Raw genomic sequence first — 13,313 nt, 5'->3', positions numbered from 1 at the left:
CAAGCACTGACAATTCTTTAGCTCTCAAGAAAGACAACAGGAACAATCTTCAGCCACAAACTCCACATTGAAAATTAACTCTAGACATTTGTTACCTCTCTTGTGAGCGAACAAGGCAACAAAACATCAAAAAGGCAACTGAGCAGCAAAGTGTCCAATCACATATGGTCAGTATAGATGTAAATCATCATGAATTCAAAACATCTTGTACTTCAACCTCATAGTCATTGTTTCATTTCAAAGTCATGTGCCAGAACACAGAGCCAAACATGTCCAAAAAAATGTCCTGTCTTGAAACTGAATCACTTGCTTTCTTTGGTGTCAGTTGCAACCAAAGGCTTGCTTTTTGACTGAAAAAAGTTTGACGCGTAAAAAAATGTATTTTACTTGGAGGGAAGATGTGATCATGTGATCTTAGGCCCACAACTGTTATAGTAAAATGCCCTTCAATTTAAAAAGGAAATAACAGCCATAGAACAGACCTTCTCTGAGCAGACCTCAATTAGCTCCAGATTAATTAAAGGCAAGGTGTCTGAAAGCTACTACACAGAGTAAGAAAAAAAATGGTCTCTTAAGAAATGTACACCAATGAAAGAAAAATCAAGAATAATCATGTAGACCTAACTTAACAATACAATCCAAAAGAGTCTGGCTCAATTAGTGTAGAGCTCTGCTGGGAGTGTACTTGGCTTTGTTGTTCACTACATATCCATTTCATTTTTTTTTCACCTTTCTTTTTTGTCAAGGCAAATAATAAGTATTTGTAAGAAGTAATTTGTGGCATCAGGCCATGACACACCTTTCCCTTCTCAGGAAGCAGGCATTAGCATAACACAAATGCTTCAAGTATAAAACCCACAACCTTTGTTCTCTCCTGAGGCAAAAGAAAATATTGCAATATTTAACATTTGTATAGAGAATTTAAGCTTCAGTGCTAAATTTTAAGTAACTTTACATAAGCTATAATACCCAATAAAGTGGAAATACATAAAGATGACCCCATAAACGTGCATGTGTTCCTAAGGACACAGTAATTGCCTTCTGTTGTTTCTGCCAGAAAATATCCTGAACACCTACATCATGAACATGACTGGCCTACTAAATATGGGCTCTCTACTGGTGAAACATTGGTCTGTCACAAAGTGGAGCTGCTTGCCTGTATTCAGAAGTTTCCAACTTAAACATAGTCTCACTATAATACCAATCACAAGCAAATAATTTAAAGCCTTTATGTCTATCATTAAAGGGTATGTCACAGATAGAAGTCCTGCATAATTCAATCATTGAGATATAAACAAAGCCATTCTGAATGGTTTGATGTGACATTCAGAGAAATTTACTGACTTGGATTTCTTTACAGTGGTGGTCATAGGAACCAGGGGTTACGATGTGTAGAATGCAAATACAGCCATTTTATTTGCTATGGCTTTATGGAGTTTTTATATGTAATGTTGATAAAATAGTGATAAATCTGGAGGAAAAAAAAAGTTTAGTTTGGATAATGTTTTGTCTTACAGGACCCTGTATATGCCACTTTGCCATGAATGGATTGGGAAAATTACATTTTAGGCCACAATCTTATCCAAAACAATCATAAAACAGACACCACATATTGCATTCCTAACTATTTAGTGTAATAACTTTTGTGAGGTAAAGGTTAGCCTTTAGAGGCACTGAACTCTTCAGACATCTGGTTCCTGATACCACTACTGTGAACCATTCTGAAGTTTCTCTTGAATAGGGCATTTCACATCAAGGCACTATGGACAACTCCCAGCAGATCTTAAAATTAAGGCACTTAACACTACACATGAGGTCACAAGTTAAGCATCCTTGACAATGTGTTGTTGCACTTGATTTTGGAAAAAGAAAGGACATCACAGAGAGTTAGATCTGGGGCTTTATTGATTGAATTTATTAAGATGCTACATAGTCCAACAAAGTTGGGAGTTTTGTTTTTTTTTTACACCATTATAGACTACTTGACTAGGAATATCAATCTTTATTTTCATCTTAGACTTAACTATTTATTTATATACATACAAAACTGTCATCTTCTGGTTTATATTATGGTGAAGATTTGGGGCAGTAGGAAACTTTCCTTTGAGTTTTCATGAGCCAGTTCACTGGCTTATCAGCCTCCAAAGCCCTCCTATTCCATAGCTCTACAGTAAACTGCAGTCATAAATTCATTACTATTACTACTACTCCCTGAACACCTCTCAAAACAATTAAAGTGTTAAAGTTTTCAGCTCCTCTGTTCTTAGTACCCAATTATCTGAATAAATGAGATGACAAACTGAAAGTGTAGCATTTTGGGAGTAAGGATGAAAAAGATGAAAGGGACACCCTCCCACAGACAAAAAGCCATGAGGGAAAAAAAAACAGGTCACAAAGTGGTCCCCTGTAGATGTTCTTTAAGATATCATCGTTCTTGTCTCAAATACTGCGCAAAAGTGAAAGAACAAATTGTTTTTATGGGAAGATACTGAGAAAACATTCTTCAGATGCAGTGCATTTCTTTCATAGAAACAGAGCTATGCAATAAAAGCTTTATTCATAACTTAATTCCAAATCATCAAAACAAAACAGAGGGCATGAAAAGAAAGAGTTTTTGCGTAAAACGGTAGAGGATAGTTAGGAGAGTCTTTAAAGCCTAACGCAGCAGGATAAACCAGTGTATAACATACAATACAAACGACTCACAAGGCAAATCTGAGCCATGCATTTGTCTGAAAAACAGAACCAAGATGGCATGGCTTGAAAACACATGAGCGGTACATGGGACAGGCCATCAGGAAGTTGGGTGGTTTTGAATGCTGTAGCACATTTGCCCAGTATTGCACATAATGTTGGAAGAAAGATTGAGAATGGGTCACCCGTTAGCCTGATGATGTGTTTTCTGATGAGCGTCACAAGGCAAGAGGTCCTCAACTGGATAGCTTTTAGTGAATTTGAACCTAGAGCTTTGCCAGAGCTTAGGCAGGGTAGCTGCATTATTATAATATAGCTAAAACAAATAAAAACATAAATATCACATTATCACAAGTTTACATGTCGCATAAATGAAACTGAGCAGTGCCAAAGGGCTGAAATGAACCAAAATTTCAATTACAAAAGCAACAAAGTAAAACTCTTTTTTGCTCTTGTTGGAGACATGCGATCAAGCATCTATCAACTGTCAAAAGGAAGAAGATAAAGAAATATTACATATAACACCTACCTCAATCGTAACAACAGGAAATTCGGTCTGTGCAAAGCTCAACATTGGAAGCGTATTTTTTTTTTGTTTTTTTGTCTTTTTCTAACATTTGCCCTGCACTTACTCCCAACCTCCTCTCTGACTTATATTTAAATTACTTCATAAAAGAGGAGTGAGTTCAAGGATGGATGCGCATGTTAACACTTTTCATAGAGCATTTAGTGTTACTACAGATTATGAGCTTGCAACTTCTGGCCTACATGGGGGGAAAAAAAAAATGAATCAACTCAACATTCACCTAACTGTTGTTTCACTCTGGGGTTAGAAACCTCCTTAGAACAACTTAATATGACTTTTTAATCATCAGCTTCAAACTATGTCAAATAGCAGTGAAAGAGGGCCAGAATGATGTCAATGTGTTTTTTTTTCATGGCAGAAACTGTCAGTTTTTGTCCTTTCCCTTGAATGTTTCTTTGCACATAAAATTATTTAATTTCCTTTTAATTTTAAATATTTCAATAATCCAACACTACCCAAATGATATGGCATTCCAATCAAACAAATTCTGCATCCGTTACTTCATTTTGTTAGTTTCATCCACAATGCATGCTGTTGCTGCTCCCTTAACCTTTACAAGAGCAACTTGCCAACGATGACACCAATGACAAAGAACAGGACGATGAGAGCAATCACCCTGATGCTCAAGCCTTCCTCCTTCACTGTAACTGATGAAGATGAGGACTGCTGAGCTGCCATCACTGGACTCTTCCTCATTCGCAGGCCATCATCCTCCTGCTGTGGAAATATTGTAAGACATTGGTGGGGAGGGGTGATGAAACTTAACCCAGTGTTCTGCAGTGTTCTATTTGTGACCCTTTGCTCCTTTGGCGTTTTTTTCACTGCACATTCAAAAACAAGAAGTGCTCCAAACAAAAAAAAAAAAATGTACCTTATGATTGTAGTTTTCATTCACTTTCCGCCTGCTTGAGACATTTGGAACCGTCACAACAACAACTATTAACATTTTTATTGCGTTTCTGGCTGTTTTATCCACTCTAAAACCTCAAATTTGTCTATTTTCTACCTTGCTTTGTAGTTAGTGTAACTTATTATCTCATATGAAGCAATATATTGCACTATGCTGCGCACACAATCTTCAAAATGTCAATCATCGTACTATCAAGCAAAGCTGTAAAATCATGCAAAAACAGTCGTTCAGCTGTTTGAGGTTTCAGTATTTAATACTGAAATCACTTATCAGGTACTCTTTTCACATTACACATACAAATGAATAATTCAATGAACTGCAGCTTTTGACTGGACTGGTTTTGCTTGTGAGAAAGTATGCAATCTGCCACTTTAAAACAGAAGCGCATGAACGTGAGTGCGTTGCCAGGGACATGAAGGACAAGAACACAATTTAGAAGGCAGATGTAGTGTGGCTGCGTCACTAACTAGGCTAACTAGTCTAGCTGATGTTAACTATGTCCAAAAACAGTGGCAATATATTTTACTGGCAGACTAAATGCTGGCACAGTGTCCACTGAGATGAAAAGACCTTGTGCAAGATGAGTCCTCTTTAGAATCTAGTGTTGTACCATTTAGCTGTAGTCTTATTTCACATCTCAAAAGGCAACTAACATGAAAACTACAGATTTCCCTTTACTTTTTAATATTAATTTTGTGCTAGTTTTTTTAGTCTCTTAGTTCCAGACCTGTCACTTAAAAATGCTTTCAGCTCTACATTAATTTCAGCCAAAGTACCTTTTTGTTTTTTGCCACTCCAGTATCAAAATCAGTGCAAATGCACATCTCTCATTCTGTGGCAGCTAGCATAAATGCTAAACAGGCAATCCTGTTTCAGAGTGGTAAAAAGTGCTTGATGACTTGGAAGAGTAAAGAATTTGTTAAATTGTCATTGATGTTTAGGAAAGTCTGTTCATTTTGTGGCCAATCTTAGCAACACCACCAGTTATTTTCAATCATACAAGTCAAGACTCCTATCTCTTTAAATGGGGAGAGACCTATAAATCCAGAACTGAATGCCACATTAACATTTTAGAAACGTATTTAAAATCACTGGTACAGTCTGAAATTAAAAAGCATAAATAATTTGTGGTTTCTGCTAAAATAATGCACAAAAAAAGATTTTTTTGTAGTTCATTCTGGCTACTTTGCACGTGCATATCTCCACAGTGAGGGTGGGCTTTTCCTGCTTGCGACTTTTCCAGCAAGCCCAATGGCTTTTTATTTAAGGGTGGGACCTTCCTCATAAAAAGATGCCATGTTGAGTGTAAAATTGTTAAATTCGCCTTTCCACCGGTGAGTTGTCTCCTCTTCCTTCATAATGTCTCTGCTTCGTTACTGGACCTACTTGTACTACTACTTGCGTGCAGTGGAAAAAACGCCCTTTATTTATGATTCCTTTTTTACCACGGTCCACTAAAACACTTACCCTAATCTGTTTGTTTTCTTCCCGTAGTCGCTGCACCTCCATTTGAAGTCTCTTACACTCCTCCATAATCCTCTTCACCTCTCCGTCATCCAGACTGGACACCATTGACTTCATGGACAACGTGGATGACTCAGATTTCAAAAGACTAGAGGACATCATCTTATTGCTGTCCATTTCGTGCTGTTGAAACACATTCACGTTCACACATACATTCGCCACCCACACATAGTCAACTCATGAAATCAAGTTATATTCAAAATGACACAATACATAACTGCATACGGGTTCTCTTCAACTATTTCAGTATAAGTGGGAATGATGATGTGCATTAATACCATACCATCACTATTTCATAAAATAACAGTGGAGTTTGTTTGTAGAGTGTACTTTAATGGATTTTAAATTTATTGCATAAATAGTTTATTTTAATGGATTTTACATGGTATCCAGGACAGTTAACTGTAATGAATGTCATGTGTTTGGTGCTTCAGATTGTTTTGAAAGAAAAATCCAAAATACATAAAAACTAATTAATGTTTCCTTTCTGGAAAACCCTGCTTGGTTAAAATTTACAGTGCTGCTAAAGTTACCCTTTAGGGTAATTTTAAGAAAAGAAAACAGTATATAGTACCCTGGAAGCCGTTGTTCACTAATTTTATCAGATATTGCTAATGCCAATATCTGATACTGTAATATACTCAAAAAATACCACACTACTGTATTTTATCCATACCACCTAGCACTTTATAAAACTGACAACGACCTTACCCTGATACAAAAAATAGCACACTCTCAAATCAGATCTGTAAAAACAGCACATTTTGTACTTAACTAAACAAATCAATGTGTTACTTTTAAGTCGAAATGTGCTAAAATATTTCTGTGCCCAATTATGGATAACACATTTTAAATCAACTGTGTTAAAAGTAACACAAAATGTGTTAAGGGAACATAGAATTTAAAATATGAAGGAAGGTGATAAACTAGGGAGTTGGTCGGAGATGTGGCCGGATGTTAAGCAGTACAGCTACCGTTTTCTCGTTCTCTATTGGCATCTCAAAGACACACCGCAGCTTGGAGTCCATCAGCTCCTCTGGTTTGGCCTCCTTCCACTGCACACGAAGATGGTTAAAAAAAAAACAAAAAAAAACACACAACAAAAAATTTAAATCAGATGAAAGATAGAGGAGTGAAGATGAATCACACAGGCAGGGAGAGATCCATAATTATAAAATGCAACTATTTCAAAACAAACATTATTTTTTATTACTTATTTTTTTAACCTGTTTCTACTGTTTTTTTTTTTCAAAGATTTTATGTATTTCATCCTCAACAGTGCACAGCATTATTAAAAGATGTAGGGAATCCGGAAAAAGGGTTTAAATTGCCAAACCACAACTGAATGGTCATTATCTTCGATCCTTCAAAAGGCACTGCATTAAAAAACAGTATGCTTCTGTGATAGATATTACCACATGGGCTCGGGAATACTTTGACAAACTGTTGTCAATAAACGCTGTTCGTCGCTGCATCCACAAAGGTGAGTTAAGTTTGTACTATGCATAGCGGAAGCCATATATCAACAACATCCAAAAATGCAGCTGACTTCTCTGAGCCTGAGCTCATCTGAAATGGACTGATGCACAGAGGAAACATATTTTGCTTCAACTTTTTTAGATTGTTTATGGAAACAATGGACGCCCTGTTCTCTGAGCCAAAGAAGAAAAGGACCATCCAAATCGTTACCAGCGTAGTTCAAAAATTTGAAAGCCAGGGTCTGTCATGGTATGGGAGGGTATTAGTGGTGACTTACCTATCTGCGAAATCACCATTAACACAGAAGATATATACATATCACAGTAAACACAAAGCAGGCATGAAACCACAGAACGTTCTTTTTTTTTTGGCGTTTTGCTGGGCTTGACAGCTGTGTACTCTATATTCCTAATTTACCATTTTCCAACACTTTACTCATGCATTAAGTAGTTCACTAATGTTACCAGCCAAATTTTCCCAGATTTGGATTGTTGAAGCCTTAGCATTGTGAATTCTAGCAGTAGAGAGCTCTATCATAACTATATTGTGAAAATAAAATAACCACTTCCTACTATGCAATATATGAGGGGTACCCAATGCTGAACTATCAGTTTTTTTTGCTGTGGTCAAACCAGCAAACATAATTTTCTGTTGTTTCTTATTAAGCTGTAGTTGTGAATCAGCATTAAGAAGCCAAACAAAAAACTGGTTGAAGGGGAATGTCCTTTTCTATATATTTAGAAAGTACAGAAGTCACTCTCTTCCAAAATGAATAAAACTCTGGACAATCCCAAACCATGTGTTTCAAAGAACCAGGTCCTAAAAGAGCCAGGTCCCAGAATCCTAAAGAGCAAAACTCACAGTTAGCATTTGATGTCAGTTTAGCATGAAATCTTGATAGCGGTGTCCAGTATGCCCTATGACAGAGCTTAAAGTAAATCAGTTGGTGATTATAATGTTTTTGATACCTTAAAGATATTTCTCCCAAGCCACCTCCTAATCCTGAGACTCAGCTTCAATTACCAAATCCTTTCCCACTGATTTTGTATACTAAGACCAGTCAGGGTTCAACAATAACAACTGCCTGAATGCCCGGGGCAGGTAAAATATGATGTTGGGACAGCAGCATGAAAAATCACTTGCCCGACCGGGCAAGTTAATGTTGGGGTGAGGGCTGCAGTGTGTTAACAGAATGATGTAACTGAGGCCAAACTCAGTTCACTTGAATATTTAACCCCTCGCCATACAAAACGGTCTTATCCATTCGTGCGTCCAGTTAAAACAAACCAATGGCTTTATTTGTTGACAAATGACGTCAGGACGAGGCACGCAGGAAAATGTCGGCGAAGCGCGAATACGAAGCAAAACAAGTGCGCAGCTTCATTCACTCATGAAAAACTCAGTTCTCATGGGTCGATGTTGTATGGGAGGCAAATCCAGCCAAAAAAGAAATCAAAATTAAAACAATAAAATGTAAATGCAAACCTCTTTTTGCCATTTCTTTTTCCAAACATCTGCACAAATATCCTGCCAAAATTGAAAATGTAATGAAAAACCTATATTTGCAATTTCGTTTTTCACATGAGCACGAGCCATTTGTGACAAAAATAAAAATAAATGTAAAACCGCTACTTGTCATTTCATTTCAGTCGTTACTCTGGTATTTCATGGCCATATCTAAAATGAAAAAGCTAGTAGAGAAAAGAAAATCCAAGCTTCACCTTTGCTTTGGCTTTTCTTCATGAAATGCAGAATACGTGCCAAAACTAAAATCAAAATGTAATGTTTACGTTCTTATTTCCAATAGGCTGTATATCTGACAAAATTAAAATGAAAATGCAAAATGGATAAAATCTACAGAAAAGTGACAGTTTGCGATTCAGTTTTCGGCGTGGATGCGCTTTAAGTGTCAGAATGAAAAGGCAAACGCAAATGAACATCGAAGCCCCCTGCTGGAGATTTACTTTTCATTTGCCACTTTGTTTTTTCATTTTCAAATTGACTAACATGCAAATATATGGTAATTAGCACTAGACGGGGCTACGGGGTACATTTTAGGACATCCTGAGACCTTAGGAAATACCAGAATAATGACTAAAATTAAATGACACATAGCTGTTTTAAATTAATTTTTATTTTTGTAACAAAATACTCGTGCTTATGTGAAAAATTAAATTGCAAACGTAGGTATTTCATTTCATTTCCAAATTTGACAGGATATTTGCGCAGATGTTTGGAAAAAGAAATGGCAAAAAGAGGTTTGCATTTACATTTTATTGTTTTAATTTTAATTTCTTTTTTGGTTGAATTTGCCTCCCATAGATGTTGACCCCTCTGCACCTGAGATGTTCTGTAAAGTTTGTAGGGAATGTCCTAAGAAGGCAGATAAAAGTGGTTCTTCTTTGTTGGAACTACAACTTTTAGAAAACAGTAGCTCGAGTGTCACGACTCTCTCTGTCTCTTGGTTACAGTGCATGAGTAGCAGCGAAAAAAGCTGCTTGGGCGTCTGGGCTGCTTGACATGGGCATACAACGGATGAACAGTGAAGCAGATTCCAGGTTGACCAAGTTAGTCACAACAGCATAAAAACAGAAAAGACCCTTCACAGACTACCCACATGAAACAGACTTAGAAATGGACTGGAACTTGGTAACCAGTTTTGTACCGACATGGTTTGCAGAAAGTAAGGTAATATTTGCTAACTTTTGCGTACAAATGCTAACGTTAACATTATTGATAAATGTTTTATTTTCAGAATAAATAACCTTAACTAAATGTATTAGTTTATGTGTGCTTATTTATAACACCTTAAAATACAAAGATTTGTTTGGGACACTAGCAATTTGGTTCGTGACAGTGAATTTTCAGGTTGCTTGCCCGACTGGGCAAGTTGGAAGAAAAGTTAACATTGAACCCCGACCAGAATAATATATTTCTTGCAGCCATGAGTATACATATTTGGAAGGGTTTTGTTTCATACGTATTTAGTATCTGTTCTATAACTGGATGAGTTACCAGTCCTGATCTCCAAAGAACCCCAATTGTGTAATCTATAATGGGACCAAAATTAAGTGAACATTTAGTATTGGAAATATTAGAAAACAGTAAATCTTGAAGTCTAATTGGATGCATCAGTACTTCTTCCAAACTTCTCCAAGAGGCAGTCGATGAAGGGTTCATCCATGTTGTTATGGGACACAACTGGAAAGACTAGTGGTAAAATTTGAAATGTGGTAGGTATAATCCCCCTTTTGTTTTGGGACGCTGCAAAGAATTAAATCATAATTTAGGGTGTTCACCATTCCAAATATATTTGCGCAGCAGTTTACCTTCTTTAATCCAGTAGCCAGATGGTGGTAGTGAAGGAATCATCATACTAACAAAATTAATACAAGTTAACATGTTCATTTTAACTGTTGTCTAAAGATGCTGGCATGGTAAGTCCATCTCACACAGTCATGCTCCATTTCCTGGTATATATTCTCAATTATATTTCACTGTGCCCGTCAAAGAAGTCTGAATGTTTATACCCAAATAATTCAACTGTGTTCTGACAGGAATTAAAATGAATTTAAAAAATCGTTTTATACGGTTTTCTGTTTAATTTTCATGGCTTATTTCAGTGTATTTTGCTGCGTGACACGCATGGAAAAAAACAAGCGCCTAGTCTATTCTCTAAACAGTCTTGGACGCTCTGCCGCTTCAAAAGTGCAGCCTGTGTGAAAGCTCTGACCAGTTAACATGGGTGCTGGAATGAAAAGCAAGACTTTCCGCAATCCTCACACCACACAGAAGCAGGATCTGTGAATCAGTCCTAAGCTATAAGAATTTGTGTGTTGTGTCACGTGATCTGTTGCTTTGCAACTCTTTAGAATGACTTCATTTTAATTGTTTTACTGTTATTCTTTTATATTTTTTCTATATGTGATTTAGTGCTTGTTCTACTTTTTTAAGGCTATTCATTTATTTGCGAGATTTCTCTTCCTGTGTGCTTCGGCCCGCTGTGCATGTGGGGTGGGTGCACTGATGCCTGGCCCCACCTATCAAAAATGCGTTACATGGTCCAAGGTAACAGTGTCTCTGTTAATGTACAAAAAAAAAATAATAATAATAAAAAAAAAAGGGGTAGACAGTGCCAGTTTGCCCAATACCCCAGGCCAGACTTTGGCCAATACGGATGCAGAGCCTGTGGTCCGAGTAGTTTAAATTCTTTTCCCGATTAACAAACCTATTCTTTCAGGCTTGTAACTCATTAGACATATCAGATTTTGTTGCACTTGAGATTTGTCATTGAAGCATTCTTGTTGTCAACACAATATGAAAAATAAACATTTTTCAGCAACACTTTATTTTAAAGTCTGCTTCTTAATGATTACTGAAGTTAGCATGCTTAGAAATGTGGCATAAATGTGTTTACATAGTGTGTTAATAAGGTCTTCTGTGAATTAGTTATTAAGTGCTTGTTGACTTGAGTTAAAATAATTCTAATCTTTCAGTTGAAAACGAGCAACGAGGAACATGAACAGGTAACAACTATCTGAACTCACAAACATGGTTGTAAATGCTAGTAAATGGTCAAATTTCAGTCGCTAGTGTACTCAAACGTTATGTATTGTGAACATGTTTGTATATCCTGGTAATCACTGTGTTTAAAAGTGTAAAAATAAATTGCTGAAGCCCATAACTCAAGCACAGAGTCAGACAAGTGAACTGAACACTGAAAAGTACCTGGAGAAGGCATCTGTCAACGTTTAGCAATGTTTTAGCAAAAATTGCCTAAAGTCACCAATATAATCAGTGAGATAGTTAAGAAGGAGCCTACAAATGTTTACAAAATACTTAACAATAGTGTGCAAATGATAATACAGATCTTTTAAATATGTGTTACTGAACTTAAGTGAAATTTGTTCTCTCTTCATGATCAACACCTAACTTTAAATAAATGCTCACAAATGACTTGGAAATAGCTTACAAAGAACTAGCTATGTTTAAATAAATAATGAATTTGCAAGACCATAATTAAGGTAGTTGTTACTCATTCTTAATAACCACTGCTATATCCCTAGTCAAAGTTTACAAATAATATTTACAGGTTATAAACTATATAGTAAAATACAATTATTGTAATTTTACTAAACACTGATAATTAAAAATTGTATTGTAAGTTACTGTTACTCTACAGTGCTCAAGTGCCTGCAATTTTTTAAACGTGACCATGTACTACAATTTACTACCATGTCTGATTACCGTAAATCTACATGATTACCTGTTTAATATTTCCTGTCATATTAGGGCATTTCAAGTATGCCTTCAACTGGAAGATTTTAACCCATAAAGCAGTTAATTTATTTACAGAAAACCATATGAACATAGCAAACAAATCTTAAGTTTCTATTTATTAGAGCATTATTCGTTTCTTGTTAACAATTGATAAATAGGCAAAAAGCACCCATATTTCTAATAATTTCAAAATGTATCTAATAATGATTTATTCATAAATTCTTAATTTTGGCCGTAAGACTCCTAGACTTGTTGGCTCTAATGCATAGTTCAGTTTATATCTGTCTACCCCTGCAGTTAGACCTGTTTCCACGTACTACCTCTGCCTGTTGTGTAACACAGCACATTTTTGCTTTCATTTTGTCACCCATGTTAAAGGTTAGAAAGTTGCGATGACTGTCCAATCACGGGTTAGAGGATAAAGTAGTGCAATCTGTTTTTTTACAAGTCATCTTTGTATGAAGCAAAGTAAAGTAACTGATTTGACTAGGAAAAGGAAAAGGATGTCTACCGAACTTGGTTAAAAGCAGTAAGAATTGCTAATATATCCTTCTGTACCATTCTGCAGCGTACACTGTATGAACAGGCAACATGTGCAAACTATAGCGAGGAGGTCCCTACCCGTGCCACACTGTAAAAAAAAAAAAAGGTCCTAATTTTACAGGAAATAACCCTTAAATTTTTACAGTCATTTTCTGTCTTTTTTAAATTGTATACAAAAGTCTTTAATTTTACAGAGAACATCTGTAAATTAACAGCCCAACCGTTATTTTAAGGATTCTGCCAATAATGACAAATTACATTTATTTCTTATTTTTTTTACAGAAAAATTACTGTATT

At 36.1% G+C, this 13,313-nt stretch overlaps 1 protein-coding gene across 2 annotated transcripts in view; it reads right to left on the bottom strand.

The window, feature by feature from the left end:
* Positions 1-1,882: 1,882 nt before the first annotated feature.
* The window catches only part of vapb (VAMP (vesicle-associated membrane protein)-associated protein B and C), a 44,783-nt gene continuing 33,352 nt past the window's right edge, over positions 1,883-13,313 (bottom strand). For both annotated transcript variants that reach the window (XM_036571439.1, XM_036571440.1), the window contains 3 exons: positions 6,689-6,769; positions 5,658-5,837; positions 1,883-3,997 (listed from right to left, as the gene is read on the bottom strand). In XM_036571439.1, coding sequence (XP_036427332.1) covers positions 3,833-3,997; positions 5,658-5,837; positions 6,689-6,769 — 426 coding nt within the window. In that variant the 3' untranslated portion in view covers positions 1,883-3,832. The remainder of the gene's footprint in view (positions 3,998-5,657; positions 5,838-6,688; positions 6,770-13,313) is intronic.

Source organism: Colossoma macropomum, unplaced genomic scaffold, assembly GCF_904425465.1.
Source record: "Colossoma macropomum unplaced genomic scaffold, Colossoma_macropomum, whole genome shotgun sequence".
Classification (NCBI taxonomy): Eukaryota; Metazoa; Chordata; class Actinopteri; order Characiformes; family Serrasalmidae; genus Colossoma; species Colossoma macropomum.
Note: the sequence above shows the minus strand (reverse complement) of the source record. Positions and strands in the feature narration are given on the sequence as shown.